Source organism: Eucyclogobius newberryi, unplaced genomic scaffold (genome assembly GCF_026437365.1).
Source record: "Eucyclogobius newberryi isolate DKJ021-1_F unplaced genomic scaffold, fEucNew1.0.hap1 SCAF_15, whole genome shotgun sequence".
Taxonomy (NCBI): domain Eukaryota; kingdom Metazoa; phylum Chordata; class Actinopteri; order Gobiiformes; family Gobiidae; genus Eucyclogobius; species Eucyclogobius newberryi.
Genome location: NW_027315779.1, coordinates 11,591,424 through 11,613,744, shown reverse-complemented (window position 1 = coordinate 11,613,744; position 22,321 = coordinate 11,591,424). Strand labels below are relative to the sequence as shown.

Sequence of the window (22,321 nt, the reverse complement as noted above, 5' to 3'; positions counted from 1 at the left end):
TAACGTCACATAAACAGTGCTTTTCATCTGATTGAGGAGCTGGAGGGCGACTGCCTGATGTCGCACGCGCCTCGTTCCAGCGCATCCGTCTGTGCATCTGTTTACGCGCGACGAGCGAGCAGGTCACGCCGGGATAAAACTGTGGCGGGTATTTAGACGGGAACGATTTATATGTGGCTGTAACGTGCGCGATTACAGCTTTTAAAAGGCAAACACAGCCGTCATCTGTCATAAACGCATCAGGACGTTTTGTTTCATGGAGAGCATAAAAACTGTTTTTTAGCCGTTGGATCTGGCAACCCAAAGTGAGGAGCTCATTCTTAGGCCCGTCACATTAACACATTCTGAAGCATTATATATTACTACAATCAACCAAAAAGCCTAAGGCAGGACAACCCTAAAGCAGGACAGTAAGTGTATAATAGCATAGAAAAAGAAATGCAGTTTTGTACTTTTTGATGATCTGCAAAGCCTTGTTTCCACTGGTTCTGGTCCCACAAACCCTCTGGGCTTTTGTTAATGGCGGACCCAAACATAACACATGTTTTCTTTATAAATAAAATATAAATCATACTTGAATATTCTCATAAAGACATTTAGAAAGAAACAACTTCCGGTTTCTTGGCACCTTTTTTGCATTCAGTTCACGTCTCTACACTACGTTTTCATGTCTCTTCGCGTAACGTGTTGGATTTGCACCGTCTTGAACCTACTGCGCGAGTGTCGTGCCTTAAACAGGAAACAACTGATGCCAACATGCTTTGTTTTGCCAAGTCTGTCGGCTCAACGAATAAAGATATCGTAGAGATATCAATACGGCGGTTTGGTGAGGAATGATTATTTTCTGTTTTGTATTCATTTTGTTGTTCTCTGCGTTCTCTTTTGCTCTCTCTGTCTCTTTGGGAGCTAGTGCCTCTCACGGCCCCCTTCAAACCCCCCAAAAGGGCCGGTACGGTTTACTTTTGCACAGTATCTATCCGCTTTCTGATTGGTGATAATAATCGGGTTGTCGCGCACTTCTGGTCGAAATGTCAAATGGTTTAATGAATAAGACATGTTAGTGGTGATAAACACTCAACCCATCTCTGTTTCTTCTTCTACAAAATGCTAAGAGCACAAATAGATCATATAGATAATTGGAGGAAAAATGACTCATTATAACCTTCCATTGATATCCATCTATTTGTAGAAGCATCAAACATGATCATTTCTCCAGCTTTGCTCCGGCTTGTACAGCTACATGAAGAATAAAGATGTACTTAAATTGTACAGCTTAAATACATCCTGCTGTGCATCAAAACCTTTCACACCGCCACACCTCCGGGCAGGAAACCACATGAGCCCATATCGATGCAGTATGCACTCAATTTCATGCATAACATCAAAGCTATAGGTCTATGCTACACGCTAACATCAAAGCTATGGGTCTATGCTACACGCTAACATCAAAGCTATGGGTCTATGCTACACGCTAACATCAAAGCTATGGGTCTATGCTACACGCTAACATCAAAGCTATGTGGCCTGCTGGAGCAGCAGCATCACAGAGAGGGAGAGGAAGAAGCTGGACAAAGCTCCGTCCTGGGCTGTGCTCTGGACTCGGTGCAGGAGGTGGGGGACAGGAGGGTCCTGGCTAGATTCACATCTATGCTGGACCATGAGTGTCACCCCCTGCAGGACACTCTCTCCGCTCTGGAGAGCAGCTTCAGTGAGAGACTGATCCACCCTCGATGTGCGAAGGAAAGGTTCCGTAGGTCTTTCCTTCCTGCTGCTGTCAGACTTTATAACAAAAACTGTTAGTACTGAACACTCGCAATACTGACCTAACCATGTGCAATTCTGTCATATGTGCAATTGCTGTTGGAATTCATGTGCAATTCATGTGCAATCTATGTGCTGTCGTGACACATATTCATGTGCAATTACTGTCGTGATCACATGCAATGGTATTTATGTATTTATTTGTCTATGGGAGTTTTTTATTTATTTATAGGAGATCTTCTACTGAAAGTGTTTTTCAGACTTCCTATAAGTGATCTGTTCTTCTGTATCTACCTCTGTATCTACCTGCGTTGCACCAATGAAATTTCCCCATGTGGGACAATAAAGGAATATCTTATCTTATCTTATCTTATGCTACACGCTAACATCAAAGCTATGGGTCTATGCTACATGCGAACATCAAAGCTATGGGTCTATGCTACACGCTAACATCAAAGCTATGGGTTTATGCTACATGCGAACATCACAGCTATGGGTCTATGCTACACGCTAACATCAAAGCTATGGGTCTATGCTACATGCGAACATCAAAGCTATGGGTCTATGCTACACGCTAACATCAAAGCTATGGGTTTATGCTACACGCGAACATCACAGCTATGGGTCTATGCTACACGCTAACATCAAAGCTATGGGTCTATGCTACACGCTAATATCAAAGCTATGGGTCTATGCTATACGCTAATATCAAAGCTATTGGTCTATGCTACATGCTAACATCACAGCTATGGGTCTATGCTACACGCTAACATCAAAGCTATGGGTCTATGCTACACGCTAATATCAAAGCTATGGGTCTATGCTACACGCTAATATCAAAGCTATTGGTCTATGCTACATGCTAACATCAAAGCTATGGGTCTATGCTACATGCTAACATCAAAGCTATGGGTCTATGGCAAGGCAAGCCAGGCAAATTTTATTTGTAAAGCACAATTCATACACAAGGCAATTCAAAGTGCTTCACACAACAGAACAAAAATGCAATAAAATCACAAAGACATGGCAGAAATCACAAAACAGTTTAAGACATAAAAGAGAAGAGTGCAAAGAAGATGATTTTATGTTACACGCCGTCACCGCACACTTCTGATTTTCAGTGCAATAAAACCATCCAAACGTTTTTGCCTAGTACTGTGCCTTTAACTTAACATCTAAATAATTTGGTTTGGATCAACATAACATAAACATAACATAAACATAACATAAGTACATGGAAAAGGTAACGGCCATGACTACTACTACTACTACTACTACTACTACTACTGCCCAAGGATACAACACTGGTCAGAGCTGGGACACGAACCAATGACCCTCAGGTCGATGGGCAAAAAACACAAACAAGGAACTACTACACTAACAAGGAAATGTCACAATGATCATGTCCAAAGTACTTGCGATTAACAATAATATCACAATATAATAACATTGCTGACAGTTATGGTGCTAATATAAGTATTTTATAAGGATCATCACGGATAATTTGCTTTTTCAGCACCATCTGGAGCTATAGTGGCGATTATCTTTGCACACAAATGATTATTGTACAGCTTTTTTATAGCAATAAACATTATTATTGTTTATTGTTCCATCCTGAAGTTCTACTAATAAATGTTGTTCATTTTGGTCTATTTTGTGTATTTGTCGTAAGCAAGTACACATCAGGGTCGTTTTCGTCTTCCTATTGAAGTTATAAAAATACCAATAAATAAATTCCTAATTTTATTCATTTCATGCAACTCAAAACTGCCATACGGAATAACGGTGCTGAAGTATTTTCATCAGTAGTGATTCATTATTTTAAGTAATTGTACTGTAAATGTAAATGCTGTATAATGTAAGACAGCTTGTTATTTTAGGGTGAGCTGCTAAGTTTTATTATTATTTATTGTTTGTGAGGAATTGGAGCCTGTGATTGGCAAAATAAAAAAAAGAAACAAAAAGAGCCTGAGGGTAAATGTGACCAATCAGAAGCAGCGTCAGGCGGCGTCATTACAAGCAGCTTTGTGCAATGCCAAAACGCGAGAAAATACGCCACAAACACGTGGATTTTGTGTATTATTTATTGTTATTGGGAGTGAAAACGTAAATGCGCTGGTTCACGCTGGTTGTGGTTAGGGATGCATACCTAAACCCACGTTCAGGTTCAAGTCCGGATTCGAATCCAGAGGTTTAGGTTCAGGTCCGGACCTAATGAGTCCGGCTGAACTCATGCCATTTTTGCATAATGTTATAACAGCATAACACAAGCTACTACGCTAAATTAAGTTGAAGGCACTTGAACAAGGACGACTATCAAACACAAGGCTTAACTGCAGACTGAAATAAACTCAACTTGTCTGGTTTATTCACTGTTTTTTAACAGAAGTTACAACTTACAAATCACAAGCTGCTAGCTAGCTAACACACATTCATGTGTTTTACTAGAGGAACAACTCCCGAACAAGAGCAAGTTGAGTATTGGTATTGGAGCAGCTGATTCTATGTTTGTCAAGTGTATTACTGGTTTGACTGGGCTGTTCCCCACACTTGAAGTTTAATGCCTTTAGATACATTTCCACTCTTTAATTTTGCAGATCCATTGGCATCAAAGTCATGTAAAAACCTTCAAAAACTAGCATAACAGTCAACTAGAACCACTGTAAATCAATCAACTTAGCAGTATCAAAAATAGAATATTAAAATATTTTACACTACACACAATACATCATATTAACAGCATTAAACACAAGACCATATTTAACAACTGTAGAATACAAATACTATTACAAAATATAAGCTCCAATTAATGAATCCGGCATTTAAACAATATTACTTTGACTTAGTATTTACTTAGATGTATAAATATGTACATTATACATTAAACCACTTAAATAAATGCTACATCACACCACAACATAACAGTTATTTTATTCATATTGTAGCGACCCTCGTCTCTAGTGCGCGTGCGCGGTCTCTGGGGCAGAGCTAAGAGCGGACTCAGGAGACGAGGTGGTTTTTGATGTTCCTGTTCCATCGCCATGGTTACGGCCAACAGTAACCAACTCTGTTCAAGAAATAAAGTGACAACTTGTGAGCACTAAACCAGCATTACTGACCTGAGCGAGAAGTTACAATATTTACACCCAAACCAAAGCACAACCGGCTCCTTTAACAAGCGTCTTAAACTAACTCACGGAGCGGCACAAGCGGCGACGCACGCGGCGGCTTCAAACGATTCAATTAAGCCAGCGATCTTCCCGAAGGTTCTGTCTCTCGCGTCTTTAAACTCATTGCGCCGGCTTCAACTTCTGCCGCGGGGAAGACGCGTGCGTCGCTGATGCTCCGGGCCATTGACAGCGATGTCAGTGTTTACGTCTTTTCTAGCGCGAATTTCGCGATCTATGGAAGGTTTAAGATGGTTTATATTCTAGAACGTAAAAGGATATAGAATGTGAGTGGTAGATTTTTAATGAGTCCAGAACCGAATCACCGGAGTTTCGTTTTTTTTGGACCTGAACCGAAACGTTTTTACAAGTCCGGATCCGGTCCGTCGTAGCGGTACGCATCCCTAGTTGTGGTGCTTTCTGGTGATTTGCAGGCTGAATAAGTTAGAAAAGAGCAAATGTTTTACTGAAATAAGCAGTGTATTTTTAGACAGATTTGTTAATTTATTTGTCATTTCACCTGGTAAATAGTTACTTTGACCATTCAATAACGCAATTGCCATTTTTGGGGAGAAGTAATGAGCGACTATAACGTACAAAGTCAATCCTTCTACTGACACGTGTTGAGTTGAACGTTGAAGCGCCTCAAAAGCTGTGTGAATTTCATCTGAAACACTTAAACCTGAATTACTTACCGTGACGTCGAGGCCCACGCACCGCCCGTTCGTAAACACGTGTTGTCGATTTTCTATTGAAATACTTAAAGAATAGAAAACGAAAGAAAAGGAAAACTTGAGCAGAGATGTCTTTAGTCCAATCTTTTCCGGACAGAAATTAAAAAAACAAAAGAGGGGGGGAAATCCTTGGCTATAAATCTAAAGAAACCACATTTTTACTATTATTATTTATTTCTATATTATTATTAGTACTATTTTTTACGTGGTCAGAAACTCCACCTTTAATAGTGAGAGCAAGCGTTCAACGACACCTTTTTATTTCAACGATAGACGAGAAGAAATACATTTTAACATTTCAAATATATTAATTAAAATTCGATTGAACCAGTTTCGAAAACTGATTGAGATTGTGAAACACGAGGGGGCCATGGTATTTTTCATTCCAAACAAACGACACAGTGAAGCGCGGACGTTAATACTCGCGGCTTTTACTTTATTGGCGGCTTAAGTGTCAGGAGGACGGACGGGGGAAACGGGCGATGGGAAAAGGTCAGAGACATTCATTGATATTCATTGATTGGTTTGAAATCCTTCATTTTAGTGTAGTGAGGACTTCTAAGAGGTGGACCAACGAGGCAGTGGAGGATCTACGTGCGTGCTTGGACATTACAGACCGGGAGGTTTTCAGAGCTGCCACAGATAGCTTGGATGAGTACACGGACACTGTGACGTCATACATTCGATTCTGTGAGGACAGCATTATACCATCACACATCAAAGTCACTTTCAACAATGACAAACCCTGGTTCACACCCAAACTGAGGCAGTTGGGGCGGCAGAAGGAGGCAGCGCACAGGGCCGGTGATAGAGAGCGCTACAATACGTACAATACGCATCTGAAGCAACAGTTCTCAAACAACAACCTCTGTGTGGAGTGGGCTCCGGCTTCTCACAAACTATAAGCCCAGAGCCCCCCCATCTGTCGCTATCAACCTGGCACTCCACTTCCTCTTGCAGCATCTGGACTCCCCGGGAACCTATGCCAGGATCCTGTTTGTGGACTTCAGCTCTGCATTCAACACCATCTTCTCTGCTCTGCTCCAGGACAAGCTCTACCAGCTCAGCGTGTCTGACTCCACCTGCAGGTGGATCACTGACTTCCTGATTGATCGGAGGCGGTGGGGAAGAATGTCTCAGACACTCGGACCATCAGCACAGGAACTCCACAGGGCTGTGTACTTTCTCCCTTGCTCTTCTCCCTGTACACAAACTGCTGCACCTCCAGCCACGACTCCGTAAAACTAATTAAGTTTGCGGACGACACCACCCTCATCAGGCTCATCTCAGACGGGGATGAGTCTGTCTACAGGAGGTGGACATGCTGTTGTCCTGGTGCAGCAGTAACAACCTGGAGTTCAATGCCCAGAAGACAGTGGAGATGATCGTGGACTTCAGGAAAGTCAAAGCCCCCCAGCCCCCCTCACCATCTCAGACTCCCCATTCTCCACTGTGGACTCCCTGCGCTTTCTTGGCACCACCATCACCCGGGACCTCAAATGGGAGCTCACCATCAGCTCTCTCACCGGGAAGGTCCAGCAGAGGATGTACTCCTGCGGCAGCTGAGGAAAGCCAAGCTGACAGCAGAGATGATGGTGCAGTTCTACACGGCCATCATCAAGTCCATCCTCACCTCCTCCATCACTGTGTGGTACGCTGGAGCCACAGCCAGGGACAAACAGAGACTACAGCGCATTGTGCGCTCTGTTGAGAAGGTGATCGGCCATCTCTGCAGGACCTGTACGACTCCAGGGCTCTGGGACGAGCAGGTCAGATCACAGCCGACCCTTCTCACCCTGGACAGGGACTATTTGAGCCACTCCCCTCAGGCAGGAGGCCACTCCCCTCAGGCAGGAGGCCACTCCCCTAAGGCAGGAGGCCACTCCCCTCAGGCAGGAGGCCACTCCCCTCAGGCAGGAGGCTAAGGCCCATCCGGACCAGAACCTCACGTCACAACAGTTTCTTTCCCTCTGCTATTGAACTCATGAACACTGCCTAAGCACCTTGCACTCACTACACTGTAGCTTCCTATTGCACTACATAACTTTATATTGTATTATGTACATATCATGCCGTTTAATATTCAGTGTTCAATGTTTTGTTGTCTGTGCTGCACCGAATCACCAAGACAAGTTCCTTTGTCTGTGAATTTTGTTCATGACAAATGGCAATAAACCCTATTCTGATTCTGATTTTCTAACTCAAAAAGGAAAAAGAGCAGCACAAAGAAAAATCCAGGAAATGTTTGTCCGTGTTTAAGTCTGTTTTGAGTGAATGGAGTGCAGCACCTGACAGTCGGCTCAGTCTCTGTCATTGATTAATTTTCATTTATTTTTCTGCCTCTTTTGCTGCTGCCAGAAGTCCCATTCCGCAGATCAATCGTCCTTAATCGTCTTTAATTCAAATCCATTACATTGTGATACAAACATTTGGGAGTACTTTTTGGAGTTGAAAATAGTCTTGATTATTAGTTTTTAGCACTTACAATATATAAAGTGACCGGGATAATTGCAAGGATCAATTAACCGAATAATCCTCAATCCACGGATGTTCTAGGAGATGTTTTGCTACTCGATCTGGTTCAAAAGGAACAAAGATTTGATTTCACTTTAGAGAAGAAACAAAAACACAAACAGTTTTGAGTTCAATCGGGGCGAAAAAGTATAAAACAAAAACACTTTAATTCACTGCACTAATAATCCCTAAACAAACGCTTCTGGGCTTTACTTTGCTAATTGATCAATCAAGCAATTATTCAGATCATATCAAGCAGATATGTCGTTTTGTGAAAGCCTCTGAATATGAGCGTCTTTACTCAATTAGGCCCAGATAAACGTCATCTTGAACAGAATCACAAACGTTTCATCACAAACATGGCGTCGTGATTCAATTCTGTGTTTTAAGCAACGTGAACGTGTTTTACCTTCTGTTTACAGCACGAGAGAGCTACGCGCACTTCCAAAAGTCGGACCTGGACTTGGACCTGGACTTGGACCTGGACCTGGACCTGAACTTGGACCTGGACTCGGACCTGAACATGGACCTGGACTCGGACCTAGTCTTGGACGTGGCCCAGAACTGGTCTTGCACATGGCCCGTACATGGACCTGGACCTAGACTCGGACCTGGACCTGGTCTTGGACGAGGCCCTGGACCTGGTCTGGGATGCGGCCCTGGACCTGGACTTGGACCTGGTCTTGGACCTGGCTCAGCTCTCGCTGATGGGTTCTCCAGAGGCTCTCGTGAGTCTGACCGCTGCAGAGGCCGGGGCTTTTTATGAGCGAAAGTGAGATCGTTTTGGCCATGAATCATCGGCGTTTGGCTGAAAACCGCAAGTAACTCGACACAAACAGAAGAAGTTGTACGTTTCTTTTGAGCTCTTTTGGACACATGCAGCTTTTTATGACTTGGAGCTGCTCTGGAGGAGAGTTCGCCCCCTTGTGTTCACGGACATGTCACCGCTTTGTCTGGAACCACAGTGTTAAACGATGGCATTTCAATTACGGGTGTTTTATCACATAAACATAACTTACATTCAAGAGTTTTTCATGGGATTTTGGAGAAATAATAAGAGATAATTGTGATCATTTAGGTCGCAATATAACTGTAAAAGCTAAACATAATGAAAAGCCTTTTTAATTCAGTCGGTTTTCCACAGAATGCATAAAAATGTTCTTTATTTGGCTTCATTTTGTCACGCTGAAAGAGGTTTTGCTCATATGTATCACCCTAAAGCCGTTTGTCACCTGTCACTTTAGCGCATCAAGAACTTTACATTTAAACATTCTTTTCTGCCATTGCCGTTCCGTCGATAACGTTTATCAAATAGTTGTGGTTTTCTGGGCTGTTTTTAAGACTTAAATAACATGTTTTCTTCACATTTCATTCCGAAAGTTTCAGCTCTTTTCAGTTTTAATTGTCTCTTTTTAACAGCTTTTTGACAGTTTTCTTTTCGATTCAACTTCAAATTATCTTAACAGCAGGGTTTTACAAAAGTGTTGATTTTACCAACAGAATGTAAGAAAATCAAACAATGAAACAGACGTTGGTCAATAAAAGACTAAGCAAAAGATTTTTTTTACAGACGATAAATCTTCAAACTTTATTATATCAATTCAGAGCTAATTCAGCATATTTACTGTTTGTAGGTTTATAATTTGTTAAAACCGCGCGCTGTATTTGACATTTGGACAGACTAGAACGTTCAGGTGGATGAACAGACGAGGACACGTTCTGAGAAGCTGCTGAACTCTGGCTCACTTCTGCAAATACAGACTTTTTCTTGGCCTGAAGCTCGCGGTGAGTCGGAAAATGAATGGAGCGTTGTGTTGAGGAGAGGGGGAGAGGGGGAGGAGAGAGAGAGAGGACAGGGGGAGGAGAGAGAGAGAGAGAGAGCGAGGGGGGAGGAGAGAGAGAGGACAGGGGGAGGAGAGAGAGAGAGAGAGAGGGGGAGGAGAGAGCGAGAGAGAGAGGGGGAGGAGAGAGAGAGAGAGAGGACAGGGGGAGGAGAGAGAGAGAGAGAGAGAGGGGGAGGAGAGAGAGAGAGAGAGGACAGGGGGAGGAGAGAGAGAGAGGGCAGGGGGAGAGGAGAGAGAGAGAGAGAGAGAGAGAGAGAGAGAGGGGGGGAGGAGGGAGAGAGAGAGAGAGAGGAGGAGAGGGTTTGGAGCTGAGCCGAGGAGAGGGAGGAGGAGAAAGAGAGAGAGGGGGAGAGGGGGGAGGAGAGAGAGAGAGGGAGGAGAGAGAGAGAGAGAGAGAGGGGGGGGGAGAGGGGGGAGGAGAGAGAGAGAGGAGGAGAGGGTTTGGAGCTGAGCCGAGGAGAGGGGGGAGGAGAGAGCGAGAGAGGAGAGAGAGAGGAAGAGAGAGAGGGAGAGAGAGAAGGGGCGGAGGAGAGAGAGAGAGAGGAGAGGGTGGTTTGGAGCCGAGCCGAGGGTAGAGGGGGGAGAGGGGAAGATAGACAGGGAGAGAGGGAGGGAGAGAGAGACAGATAGGGGGAAGAGAAAGTGAGAGAGGAGGAGAGGGTTTGAAGCCAAGCCGAGCCGAGGGAGGAGAGGGGGAGAGGGGGAGGGGGAAAGAGAGCGAGAAAGAGAGAAGGGGGAGAGAGAGAGAGAGATAGAGCTTTATAGATATAAAATACTTTCTAAATCTAATGTGAAGTTTAAAAATGTGTTAAAAAAAACAAAAATACTTGTGGTTATAGAAATAAACTAATTAACAAGTTTCTTAAAAATTCCCTATTTTGTTTACAAAAGAAAGTTTCTTATGCCAGTTTCTTATGAATTAATTACTTGTATAATTGATCCCGTCATAAGTGTTGTTTTGTGAGACTTGGAATAATTTACATTATTTATTATTTAAGTCTCAGTGTCCAATAGAAATAATTTAACTTAATAACAATTAAAAAAACAAAACAATTACAACATCTGAAAATCATGTCGCGGACAGAAGACAGCAAAAACACTTTGAAAAATTAAAACTGCCTCGAGCAAAGTTACGTCTACGGTGTAAATCTATCTTACATTTACTCAATTAAAGGGCCCATAACATGCAAAATCGACTTTTCAGAGCTTTTAACCTTCTTACATTGCTATTTGTGCTTCATATATGTACCCAGAGTGTTTTTTGATTGATTCCCGCAGTGTTTAGCTATATTACAGTCTATCTCCTTTCCTCGAATCTCCAAACTGACGGGGGGTGTCTACAAGACCGCGTCATAACCACAGGCACGCGTCATCATCCCCCCTCCCCCCTCTCCACCCGCCTCCCCCTCCCGCCTGCCGCCTCCCGCCCCCTTCCCCGCGCTGCTCCAGGCTAACCCGTGTCTCACCATACAAGCCCCGGAGTTTTTCTGCTTCGATTTACGACGAAACACGGCTCAAAGAGGCCTAAATCTTCATTAATGATATCGCACTCATTACTATTTTCACAATGGTGAAGGTTGATGCAGCAACCGGGACAATAAACGGAGAGAAGTTCTATCCGATACCGAAAAACCAGGAAATAAGAGCGCGATGGACATAAGACTTATATTATATATATATATATATATATATATATATATATATATATATATATATATATATATATATATATATATATATATATATATATATATATATATATATATCTGTATATATCTGTTCTGTGCACGCTGTAGAATTAACACCAGATTTATTTAGTCTCAAAGTAGACTCTTTCTCAGTCGGGCGGAGCTGCGCATCGCGGAGCACACAGCTGTGGGGCAAACACTACGTCACGGGTGGGCGGGGAACACACGCGCTCTGAGACTACGTCACGGGTTGGGCGGGGGAGCCAGACCACTCTTCGCAAGGGTGGGGGCGAATATCAAACCAAGCCGTCTGCATTTCCGGGTTGGTGAGGGGGTCCAAGGTCTGGGTGATATTTCTTAACTATTATGTTAAGGGTGTTGCACAACCCTTATTATTATCAATTATACACTTAGGATAGACTACGAAACGTGAAAAAAAGCATGTTATGGCACTTTTAAAGTCATTTCATTGCTAAAAACAAAAACCTATTAAAAACATGTCATTGTGAGCCGACGTTTTTTATCTGTATGAAAAAAAGAAGAACAATTCCACCAAAAATCCGAGTTACAGTTGACATTATGAACACGAGCGCCTGGAGACTGGAGCTGTCAAAGCGTTCAAAAGACCGGCCTAGTTTCCCCCCGAAGTCTCTCTTCAGTGATTCAAACTGCGGAATGAATTTAAGCCGAGCAAAATGAGCAAAATAAATAGGTCTGAGTTCACGATTTAACTGTCACTGGAACGATCCACATGAAACAAAAACTGGCAGAAAGTTCAGTTTCTTCTCTGTCAGAAAGAGCTGCATTTCTCTGTTAAACAGTTATTTGCACAAACATACTACGAAATATAGCAGCGCGCGGACAATGACTCGCTAATGCTAACGCGCCTCAATATTATCCAATATGGCTGACATCTGGTTGGGTCGAGGGCGTTGCTGCAATAGTATTTATATCATCATCATAATCATCTCGTAATACATTTTTTGTACATTGGTGGGCGCTGACAAACCTAATTTTGGAATATTAATACTTAGTATTACAATGTTTTTTTTCTTTTTCTTTTTTTAAAGGATTTTTGCCCCGTATGCTTTAATAGATAGGACAGCTTTTAGCGTGAAATGGGGGTGAGAGACAGGGGAGGACATGCAGTACATTGTCAGAGCCGGGAGTCGAACTCACTGCGGCCGGCTGCTCATGGAGTCCGGCACGTGTGCTGCGCCTTAACCACTCCACCACCCGGCAGCACTTAGCATTAGAATATTTCAATACTTTAGCACGCCCACAGCAACAGGGCTGTAACGATTTATGGAATAATCGTGACTTGTCGTTAATGAAAACTAACTGCTGTCTTGATCGTTCTCTGGACTGAACAGACGCTAAGACGCCGCGGCGTTAAAAAGTGGCGCCATTATTCAAGTCAGTTGAAAGGTTTGCGTTGCCAATCGCTAACAAACAACGATGGGCTTCAACATTCGAGGATCGTAAGACTGGATATCTCAAAAAATGCAATCTGCAGAAGTTACTGTCATGACATTATCGTTTTTTGGTTTCACCGTCTTCAAAGCTGAATGAAACGAGCCGGGCTGGAGAATTTTTATTTAGTCAAGTTTTCCCCCCCCCCTTTCCTCACGCAGTTTAGGAATTTTGGATCCAAGACACACAAGCCCCCAGAGAATCAGAAACCAGACAGCGGTAATAAAGACGCAAACTCCCAGCATCGCTCACGAAAGGGAAACTGTTTCTTTTGCCAAGAATCCCTCAGAAATTCATGAGCAAAGCGAGCGCGGATGTGAAGGCTCCGCTGGGCTTAACATAAGTACAATAGCAATTTGTAGGAGCACGACGTCTGCGCTCGTGTCTGCGCATCGGGGGGGAATCTCGTCAGAATCTCTGCTTCGCCCGAGGGCGTTTTTTCCACCGACGCCTTCTGACCCGGTACATCCAAGCAGAGAAGGAAGGAACTCAAGGTCAAGTCAAACCGAAAGAAGTCGTTGCCCGAACTCAATGCTTGGTCACAGCCAAACTGCCCATAATTTAACACCGAACTGGAGGTCAGGCCAGTTTCCTATGGTCGAATTTACCTTCAAACTATCAAAATGCAGACGTCTGAGCTGGTTCGTGGTAAATATCTCTCTGCGATTACTGAACCCATCCGCATGGAACGAAAACTGGCACAAAGTTCACGGCCATTATTTTACTTTCAAGGCGTTTTTTCAATCCCCAAGTTGAAAGAACGTGGAGCCACAAGAACCACAATTTGGCAAGAGATGTTAACCACGAACCAGGACCAACAGCTGCATTTTGACAGTTAAAAGTCATGTTTTTCTAGAGGTTAGTCTGAAGCAGGAAGTCCAGAGCCAGGTGTGAATGACCACTTCCTGTTGATTTCTTGTGTCAGAGACTGAACCATCGCACGGTCTGTTCTGTTCTGTTCTCACCTTAATCCTGATCCCTCCCTTCTTCTCTCCATGTCCCAAATCTCTCTCTCCACTCTCCGTCTACTTCTCCTACCTCTGTCGCCTCTTCTCCCTCCTCTCCCTCCCTCCTCTCCCTCTTCTCCCTCCTTCTCTCCCTCCTCTCACTTTTCTCCCTCCTTCTCTCCCTCCTCTCACTTTTCTCCCTCCTCTCCCTCCCTCCTCTCCCTCTTCTCCCTCCTCTCCCTCTTCTCTCCCTCTTCTCCTTCCTCTTCTCCCTCCTCTTCTCCCTCCTCTTCTCCCTCTTCTCCCTCTTCTTCTCCCTCTTCTCCCTCCTCTTCTCCCTCCTCTTCTCCCTCCTCTTCTCCCTCTTCTCCCTCTTCTCCCTCCTCTTCTCCCTCTTCTCCCTCTTCTCCCTCCTCTTCTCCCTCTTCTCCCTCCTCTTCTCCCTCCTCTTCTCCCTCTTCTCCCTCCTCTTCTCCCTCCTCTTCTCCCTCTTCTCCCTCCTCTTCTCCCTCTTCTCCCTCCTCTTCTCCCTCTTCTCCCTCCTCCTCTCCCTCTTCTCCCTCCTCCTCTCCCTCCTCTCGCTCCTCTTCTCCCTCCTCCTCTCGCTCCTCTCGCTCCTCCTCTCAATCTTCTCAATCTTCTCCCTCTTCTCCCTCCTCCTCTCCCTCCTCTCGCTCCTCTCGCTCTTCTCTCCTTTCTCTTCCTTGTACATATAAAACTTGGCAGCACATTGGGATCAGCAGGTCAGAGCTCCACACCCATAATCCCTTTGTACAGTTATGAAACAGTCTGAACATTTTGGAACAAAACAAGTCCACAATTTAAGAGCGGCAGCACATGTAATATATTGCGTACAAGTTGAGAGTCTAGAGTATGCAGAGGAGAGGGTCGGAACGGAGCAGAAGATGTAGCGGAGAAGGTCAGACGGAGCAGAAGATGTAGAGGAGAAGGTCAGACGGAGCAGAAGATGTAGAGGAGAAGGTCAGATGGAGCAGAAGATGTAGAGGAGAAGGTCAGACGGAGCAGAAGATGTAGAGGAGAAGGTCAGATGGAGCAGAAGATGTAGCGGAGAAGGTCAGACGGAGCAGAAGATGTAGAGGAGAAGGTCAGATGGAGCAGAAGATGTAGCGGAGAAGGTCAGACGGAGCAGAAGATGTAGAGGAGAAGGTCAGATGGAAAAGAAGAAGCAGAGGAGAAGGTCAGACGGAGCAGAAGATGCAGAGGAGAAGGTCAAACAGAGCCGAAGATGCAGAGGAGAAGGTCGGACGGAGCAGAAGATGCAGAGGAGAAGGTCAGATGGAAAAGAAGAAGCAGAGGAGAAGGTCAAACAGAGCCAAAGAAGCAGAGGAGAGGGTCAGACGGAGCAGAAGATGCAGAGGAAAAGGTCAGATGGAAAAGAAGAAGCAGAGGAGAAGGTCAGACGGAGCAGAAGATGCAGAGGAGAAGGTCAAACAGAGCCAAAGATGCAGAGGAGAAGGTCGGACGGAGCAGAAGATGCAAAGGAGACCTTCACAGAGCAAAACTGGTTCCATTGGCAAGACTTCAAAGAGGGACGAGGGCGCCGCAGGATCCGCGTCAGCGCTAGCCCGAAGAGGCAGCGCGCTAAGCTAACGCGCACATGCATTCACACACGTGCGCTGGGTTTGTGCTCGGACCAAGGCTAAGATTGGAAACATGAAGCGGTTTTAAATTGGCATTAAAAGGAAGAGCGAGTGAAGATGCAACGCAGGTGAATTTCAATGAGTTTCATTTCAGGCCAAGAAATTGTCTGAAGAAAGAGCGCTGCTACTTCAAAATGATATTACTTGAGTAGAAGTAGAATCTAGTCCAAGAAATGACTCAAGTACGATTAAAAAAAGTATTTGTAAGACTAAACAACTCTCCAAATCTGGTATTTTCAAAGGATAGACCACCAGAATGGGCGAATGAAATCAGAGAGAGCGGCGCAAAAAACACTAATGCTCGTATAATCCAGCCACTAGAACATTTTATATTTCTATGTTTCTTACCAGACAAAACCAAGACCACACTTTACAAAGACGGTTTGGTCTGGAATCCTTTCCTTGTCCCACCGATTTTTGAAGGGGCGTGATTAACAGGCGAGTAAACCAGTCGGAGAAAGGCGCGATCCTGTTCGTGTCCAATCAAACACGGCGGGTTGCGAGCGAAAAAGCAAACGAAAATGAAAAAAAAAAAAAAAAACAGTCAATAAGCAACGCACTAAGCAGTAATTCTGAGGTAATTTGAGCTACCGTATTTTCCGGACTATAAGTCGCACCTTTCTTCATAGTTTGGCCGGGATGCAACTTATGGTTGTTATTTTCACACTGGCAACCACAAGAGGGCGCTCTAAGTGACGCAGAAGAAGAATCTGCACTTCCTCTACCTCTGGAGTTTGTGGAGTTGTTTAGAAGTGACACAGAGGAAGAAGAATTCAATGGATTTAGTGATTTGTGGTAAAACTGATGCTTTGGTAAACTTGTTAGCATGTTCTTTATGCTATAGTTATCTGAATAACTCTTAATATGTTACGTTAACATACCAGACACTTACCACAGTTCTGTCTGTGCCTCATGTAGCTGAAGGTGTTAGCGTTAGCATACGTACACCTATTCACCATGTTCTCTCATCTGTTATTATTTTAAAATGCATTTCAAGATGAAATGTCTGTAACGACTTATACTCCTTATGTGTTTTTTTCTTCTCTATTATGCATTTTTTGGCTGGTGCAACTTATAGTCTGAAATATATTTTGTTCTGAACGTTACAAAGATATCCGAGAGAAGGCTTTCGTGATACGTGTTACAAATTAGCGGTTGCGTTGGAACCGCCGCGAGTCAGGAGAGCTTTTTTTTGACGTTCATGGTACGATTCCAGACCCTTCCGCGTTTGTAGATGTTTGGCAAAATCCTCGACCATTTCCATGCCATCGTCTGCCCACGTTTATTCTGAATCGCCGCTCTCAAATAGCGACACCACAAAACACGCACAAGCATTGCCGTGCTCTGGGTCCGTGTCAGAGCTGTGAACGCTCGGATAACGAGAGCCAGTAGTAGATCAATGTGGACGTCTAATCGATGATCCTCCATCCGCCTTCAGAACAGCTCGATAACGACACGCTTGATTCTTGTGAAATCGACATCGCCCGCCGTGACGTAGTTGGCACGCAGGCCCCACAGCGAGAAGGTTCCAGCTTCGAGTCCCGGGATCCTCTAAGCTAAGTTCTCCTGCTCCGATCTGGAGACGAGCGAGACTTTTTTCTACATTTTATTATTATTGTAATATTTGTCTGGCACTCCAGCTTTAGCTACGTCTCATTAGAACTTGGAATTATTTTATTCCTTCACGTTTTTTAATTCAACTGTTTTTTACTTTTTTCGGCTGGATTTGAGCGTTTTTCGTTGCGTTTTTTCGTTGCGTTCGTTGTGTTGTTGTGACGTGAGCTAGCTCCGAGCGAGCCCACCAGCCCCCCCCGCGCCCTCCGGCCGCGCTAAAGTACGGCGTGTCGTCGGTACACGTTTATATACACGTTTATATGAAAGAGGAACTTCACGAGCGATCGGGACACGCACTGGAATCGCTTTAAATTAACTTGTTTTGACTTTATTCGGCTGGATTGAGTGTTTTCGTCGTGTCGTTGCGATGTGTCTTGGCTCTGAGTCCCCCGGCTCTGGCCCCGCCCCCCGGCTCCGGCCCCGCCCCCCGGCTCCGGCCCCGCCCCCCGGCTCCGGCCCCGCCCCCCGGCCGGCGCCGTACCGCGTTTCCACAAAGGAGGAACTAATGAAACTGCGGAGAACAGTCGTCTTACCCGGAGAGCGTCACGTTATCCCGTCGCAATACTGACCTAACCTAATACTGATGTGCAATTCTGTCGTATGTGCAATTACTGTGAAATTCATGTGCAATCTATGTGCTGTCGTGACACATATTCATGTGCAATTACTGTCGGGATCACATACAATGGTATTTATTTATTTATTTGTCTATGGGAGTTTTTATTTATTTATAGGAGATCTTCTACTGAAAGTGTTTTTCAGACTTCCTATAAGTGATCTGTTCTTCTGTATCTACCTCTGGATCTACCTGCGTTGCACCAATGAAATTTCCCCATGTGGGACAATAAAGGATTATCTTATCTTATCTTATCTTACCTTGTGTTCTCTCTGGTCCCAAGCGTTTTTTAATTAATTAATTTATTTGTATTATTATTTTATTATTTATTCGTATTATATTATTTATTATTTAAAGGTGGAATGGACGATTTTTTTCAGCAAATTTTTTTTATCATATTTCCTCGTGGTGTGGATAAATCATTTGTCCTGCCACGTATCAATCATAAAACGCACCTACCGCTCACCTGCAGCCGCGTGCAGTTCGTCCCCACGTTTCCGCGTGCCTAAGCGCATGGATCTATCATAATATAGTTCCCTCAGTGTACGGGGCAAAATGAAGACGGAGAAGTGGACAGAAATCTACAGGAGACCATCGTGCTAATAAACAAACGCAGGTGTGTGTTGTATCAGTCCGCACGGGGGAGTGCGCATGCGCACTTCCGCCTGCGTTCTCAAATCGCCGAAAAATCGTTCATTGCGCCTTTAAGTACTATTATTTTTGCTGTTGTTATTTTTGTGTTGTTTGTGTTGTTTTATGTCAAAAATGAATAAAATAAAAAGGAATTACTAAACGTCTTTTTGTGAATGGCCGGGACGTCACCGTGGAAACACCGGCCGACATCAACAGAAGCGGCCCGCGGCACTGATATTGAGAAACAGTTTGTTTATGCAGCGTTAAATGTAGCTAAACTTTATGCTACACTCTATGCTACACGTTATGCTAAAGGTTATGCTAAATGTAATGCTGAATGTAATGCTAAATATAATGCTAAATGTTATGCTAAATGTTATGCTAAACGTGAAGAAATGCGGCCAAATGAATCGACCCGGGCCGACTTTAACAAAGGATTCTATATGCGACAGCTTCATGGTAATATAAGTATAATGTACGCAGGATTTGTACCTCTCAGTGAGCCTCTGTCCCCCTTGTAATGTCTAATAATTACATAAAACATTCTACGTGATTAAATAAAGTAAATCAATAATAATATCAGTAATGACTCATATCAGTTCAATACAAATAAGGCAAGTGCGTAATATAAGCATAAAACAAACACAATGAAAATGTTGTTGTAGTTTATACCAATGAGTGAAAAGTTATTGAAATAAAATAAATAGAATAAACAAAATAGAATAAATTAAATACAATTAAAAAATAAAAATAATAATAATAACAAATAATAAATTAAATAAAAATACAGGTGGAAATACTGCACTAGAAAAGTTACATAGTTCCTCTTTAAAGGTAATATCTATAGCACAAGCTCCATATCTGTCAAGAGAGCACGTTCTATCACGTAGAGCCCTTTTGATCTTTATTACAAACTGGTTTTAGTTGTAAGAACTGGCAACTCAAAGTGTGGAGCTCATTCTGATTTCTAGCTAAAACACGAAACGTAAATGTGCACATTTTCACCATGTAAAGCTCTGAATAAATTAGCTTTGGAATGGTTGTCACTAAAATCAGCATTTCTCTGATGACAATTCTGTAGCGAGCACTCAAGCAGAAAAGTTACGCAGTGCGCCTTTAAAGTCTGGCTCTTGAACCATCCGTGAGTTCTGTCCTTGGAAAAGCAAAGGGAACTTATTTGGATGGCACCGGACTGTGGGGTTCAGAGCGAGATTTTGGGAGCAGAGCTGAGGAGATGCTTAATCCTGTTTGAGCCGCGAGTCGGGTTAAAGGCACGGGGAAAGCTAACTGCAGCCAGCAAGGAGAAATCTGCATAGAGTTAGCATTCAGCGGCTAAAACCAGGATTAAAGCAGGACAGAGGCAATAAAGTCCAAAACAGAACTGAACTAGGTCTAGACCAGGACAAAAGCAGGACACTAAAAAAAGAGCAACTCTAAACCAGGACTAAATATGGTCTAAGAAATAACTAAACCAGGACTGAGTCAGGACTAAATATGGTAGAAGAAAGAACTAAACCAGGACTGAGTCAGGACTAAACAACGTCTAAGAAAGAACTAAACCAGGACTGAGTCAGGACTAAACAACGTCTAAGAAAGAACTAAACCAGGACTGAGTCAGGACTAAACAACGTCTAAGAAAGAACTAAACCAGGACTGAGTCAGGACTAAACAACGTCTAAGAAAGAAGTAAACCAGGACTGAGTCAGGACTAAACAATGTCTAAGAAAGAACTAAACCAGGACTGAGTCAGGACTAAATATGGTCTAAGAAAGAACTAAACCAGGACTGAGTCAGGACTAAACAACGTCTAAGAAAGAAGTAAACCAGGACTGAGTCAGGACTAAATCTAGTCTAAGAAAGAACCAAACCAGGACTGAGCCAGAACTAAAGGTCTAAGAAGAACCCAAGACTAAACGAGGTCTAAGAGGTTGAGAACTTAACAAGGACTAAATAAGGGCTAAATCTGAACTAAACCAGGACGTCAGACCGTCTCAAGTGTCTCGAGTAACACTTCCCTCACGACATGAAACAATAAAACAGCAGCAAACAGGAACTCCAGTTACCAACAGGGCGAGAAAGCACAAACAGCCGAGTGGAGGCGGCGCTCACCCTCTCCAGGTCCTGCCTCAGGTGCGTGAACAGCTTCAGTCGCCTGTACAACACGTCCTGCTCCTGCTGGGCCAGATTATCCACCTCGTCCCGCTTCAAAGCCACGAGCGGACGGTTGAAGTTCGTCTTTCTCTTCATCTTCCAGAACTCGTAGATAAAATCCACCTGAGGACAACGAGCGGAAACGTCAAGACAGAAACAGATCTCGCGGGTGGATTCATCAAGGGCGGAGGCGAGGGTTCGATACCGGACCATTTACTGAGGGTCTATGAATGTTTATGAAATGACTTTACTTTGTTGATTTGAACGCACTTGTGTTGTTGGTGATGTTTATGTGTTAAAGTGTGGGAAACAATAAAGGATTATCTTATCTATTTCCGACGGTCAACGTGACATTCTGGGGCGGGTCATGTGACATTTTTGATGGGCAACGCCGGATTCCATGGAAAGTGATGGGTAACGTCGCTGTACTAATCAAATTATCCCAAAATAGCAGCCTAAATGTGCGAAAATGACATGAAGCTAAAGACGACGAAGCCCTTTAGGGTGTGATTGTTCATAATAACAATAACAATTATTACAATCGTATAATAGAAGGCAATAAATAATAATCAGAAGAAAATCAGTGAATATTTAAGGATCCTCGTCATTTGATTTGTAATGTTCACTTAGTGTCGGTAGCACAGTTGCATTTTTTAATGTTTTAGAGATTTTAAAACATTTGTTGTAAAAAAACGTTAAGCTTTGACGGGGACTTAAAACAGTTATATTTATATATGTAACGTTTTGCCATAATGAGTATTACATCGTCATCGACGGTTAGTCCAGTTTGGTCCCTAAAACACGTACAGACAAAATACGTACAGACAAAATCTCTGACTGAGAATTACATTTTACGCCTACATTTTCTTTGTAACAACCATTTTTGTGTTTGAGTCCCAAAAAAATAAAGTACATGAACAGAAGTTGTCTCTTTATTATGATATCAATGTGTTTAATTTTCCTTTATTTTAAACTTATCAAACTCTTTACGATCTCGAAGAGTTGGCGTGTCCTCCGTCAGAAAAGCTACGTACTGCACCTTTAAGAGACCAGGGCCGTACCTGAGTGAGGGGCAGGCCCAGGGTTTGGGACACGTCTTTGGGGTCGACCAGGCGGTAGAACTCGTCCTCCAGCTCCTGTAGCTTCTGCTTCCTCTGGCTCACCTTCTCCCTCTCCAGCTGGTCCCGGTCCACCCGCTCCATCAGCCTCTGCTCCGGCTCACCGCTGCCCCCGCTGGTGTGGAGGGGCGGCGCGCTGCTCTGGGGGCTCAGTCTGTTCGACGCAAAGGTCTGTGAGGGAAGAAGAAACGATGAGATACCTGAGGGGTGGATGGACTATGACCCAGGATCATTATTATTGCATTAGTTTTACTTTTAACGGAGAGACGGGGTAGGATCAAATCAGATTCACGTCGTCCTATTCCCGTTCAAACTTATTTTATGTAGTTTATTCACTTATTATACAAACATTTGTATGACTGGATGTATGACTAACTGTCCGTCCATCTACATTAAATAA

At 43.7% G+C, this 22,321-nt stretch overlaps 1 protein-coding gene across 1 annotated transcript in view; it reads right to left on the bottom strand.

Annotated features, from left to right (window-relative positions):
* Positions 1–22,321, bottom strand: part of jade2 (jade family PHD finger 2) — a 218,363-nt gene that overhangs the window by 46,518 nt on the left and 149,524 nt on the right. Inside the window, exons 11-12 of the mRNA XM_072445655.1 lie at positions 21,865–22,092; positions 20,762–20,926 (exon numbers count right to left, since the gene is read on the bottom strand). Coding sequence (XP_072301756.1) covers positions 20,762–20,926; positions 21,865–22,092 — 393 coding nt within the window. The remainder of the gene's footprint in view (positions 1–20,761; positions 20,927–21,864; positions 22,093–22,321) is intronic.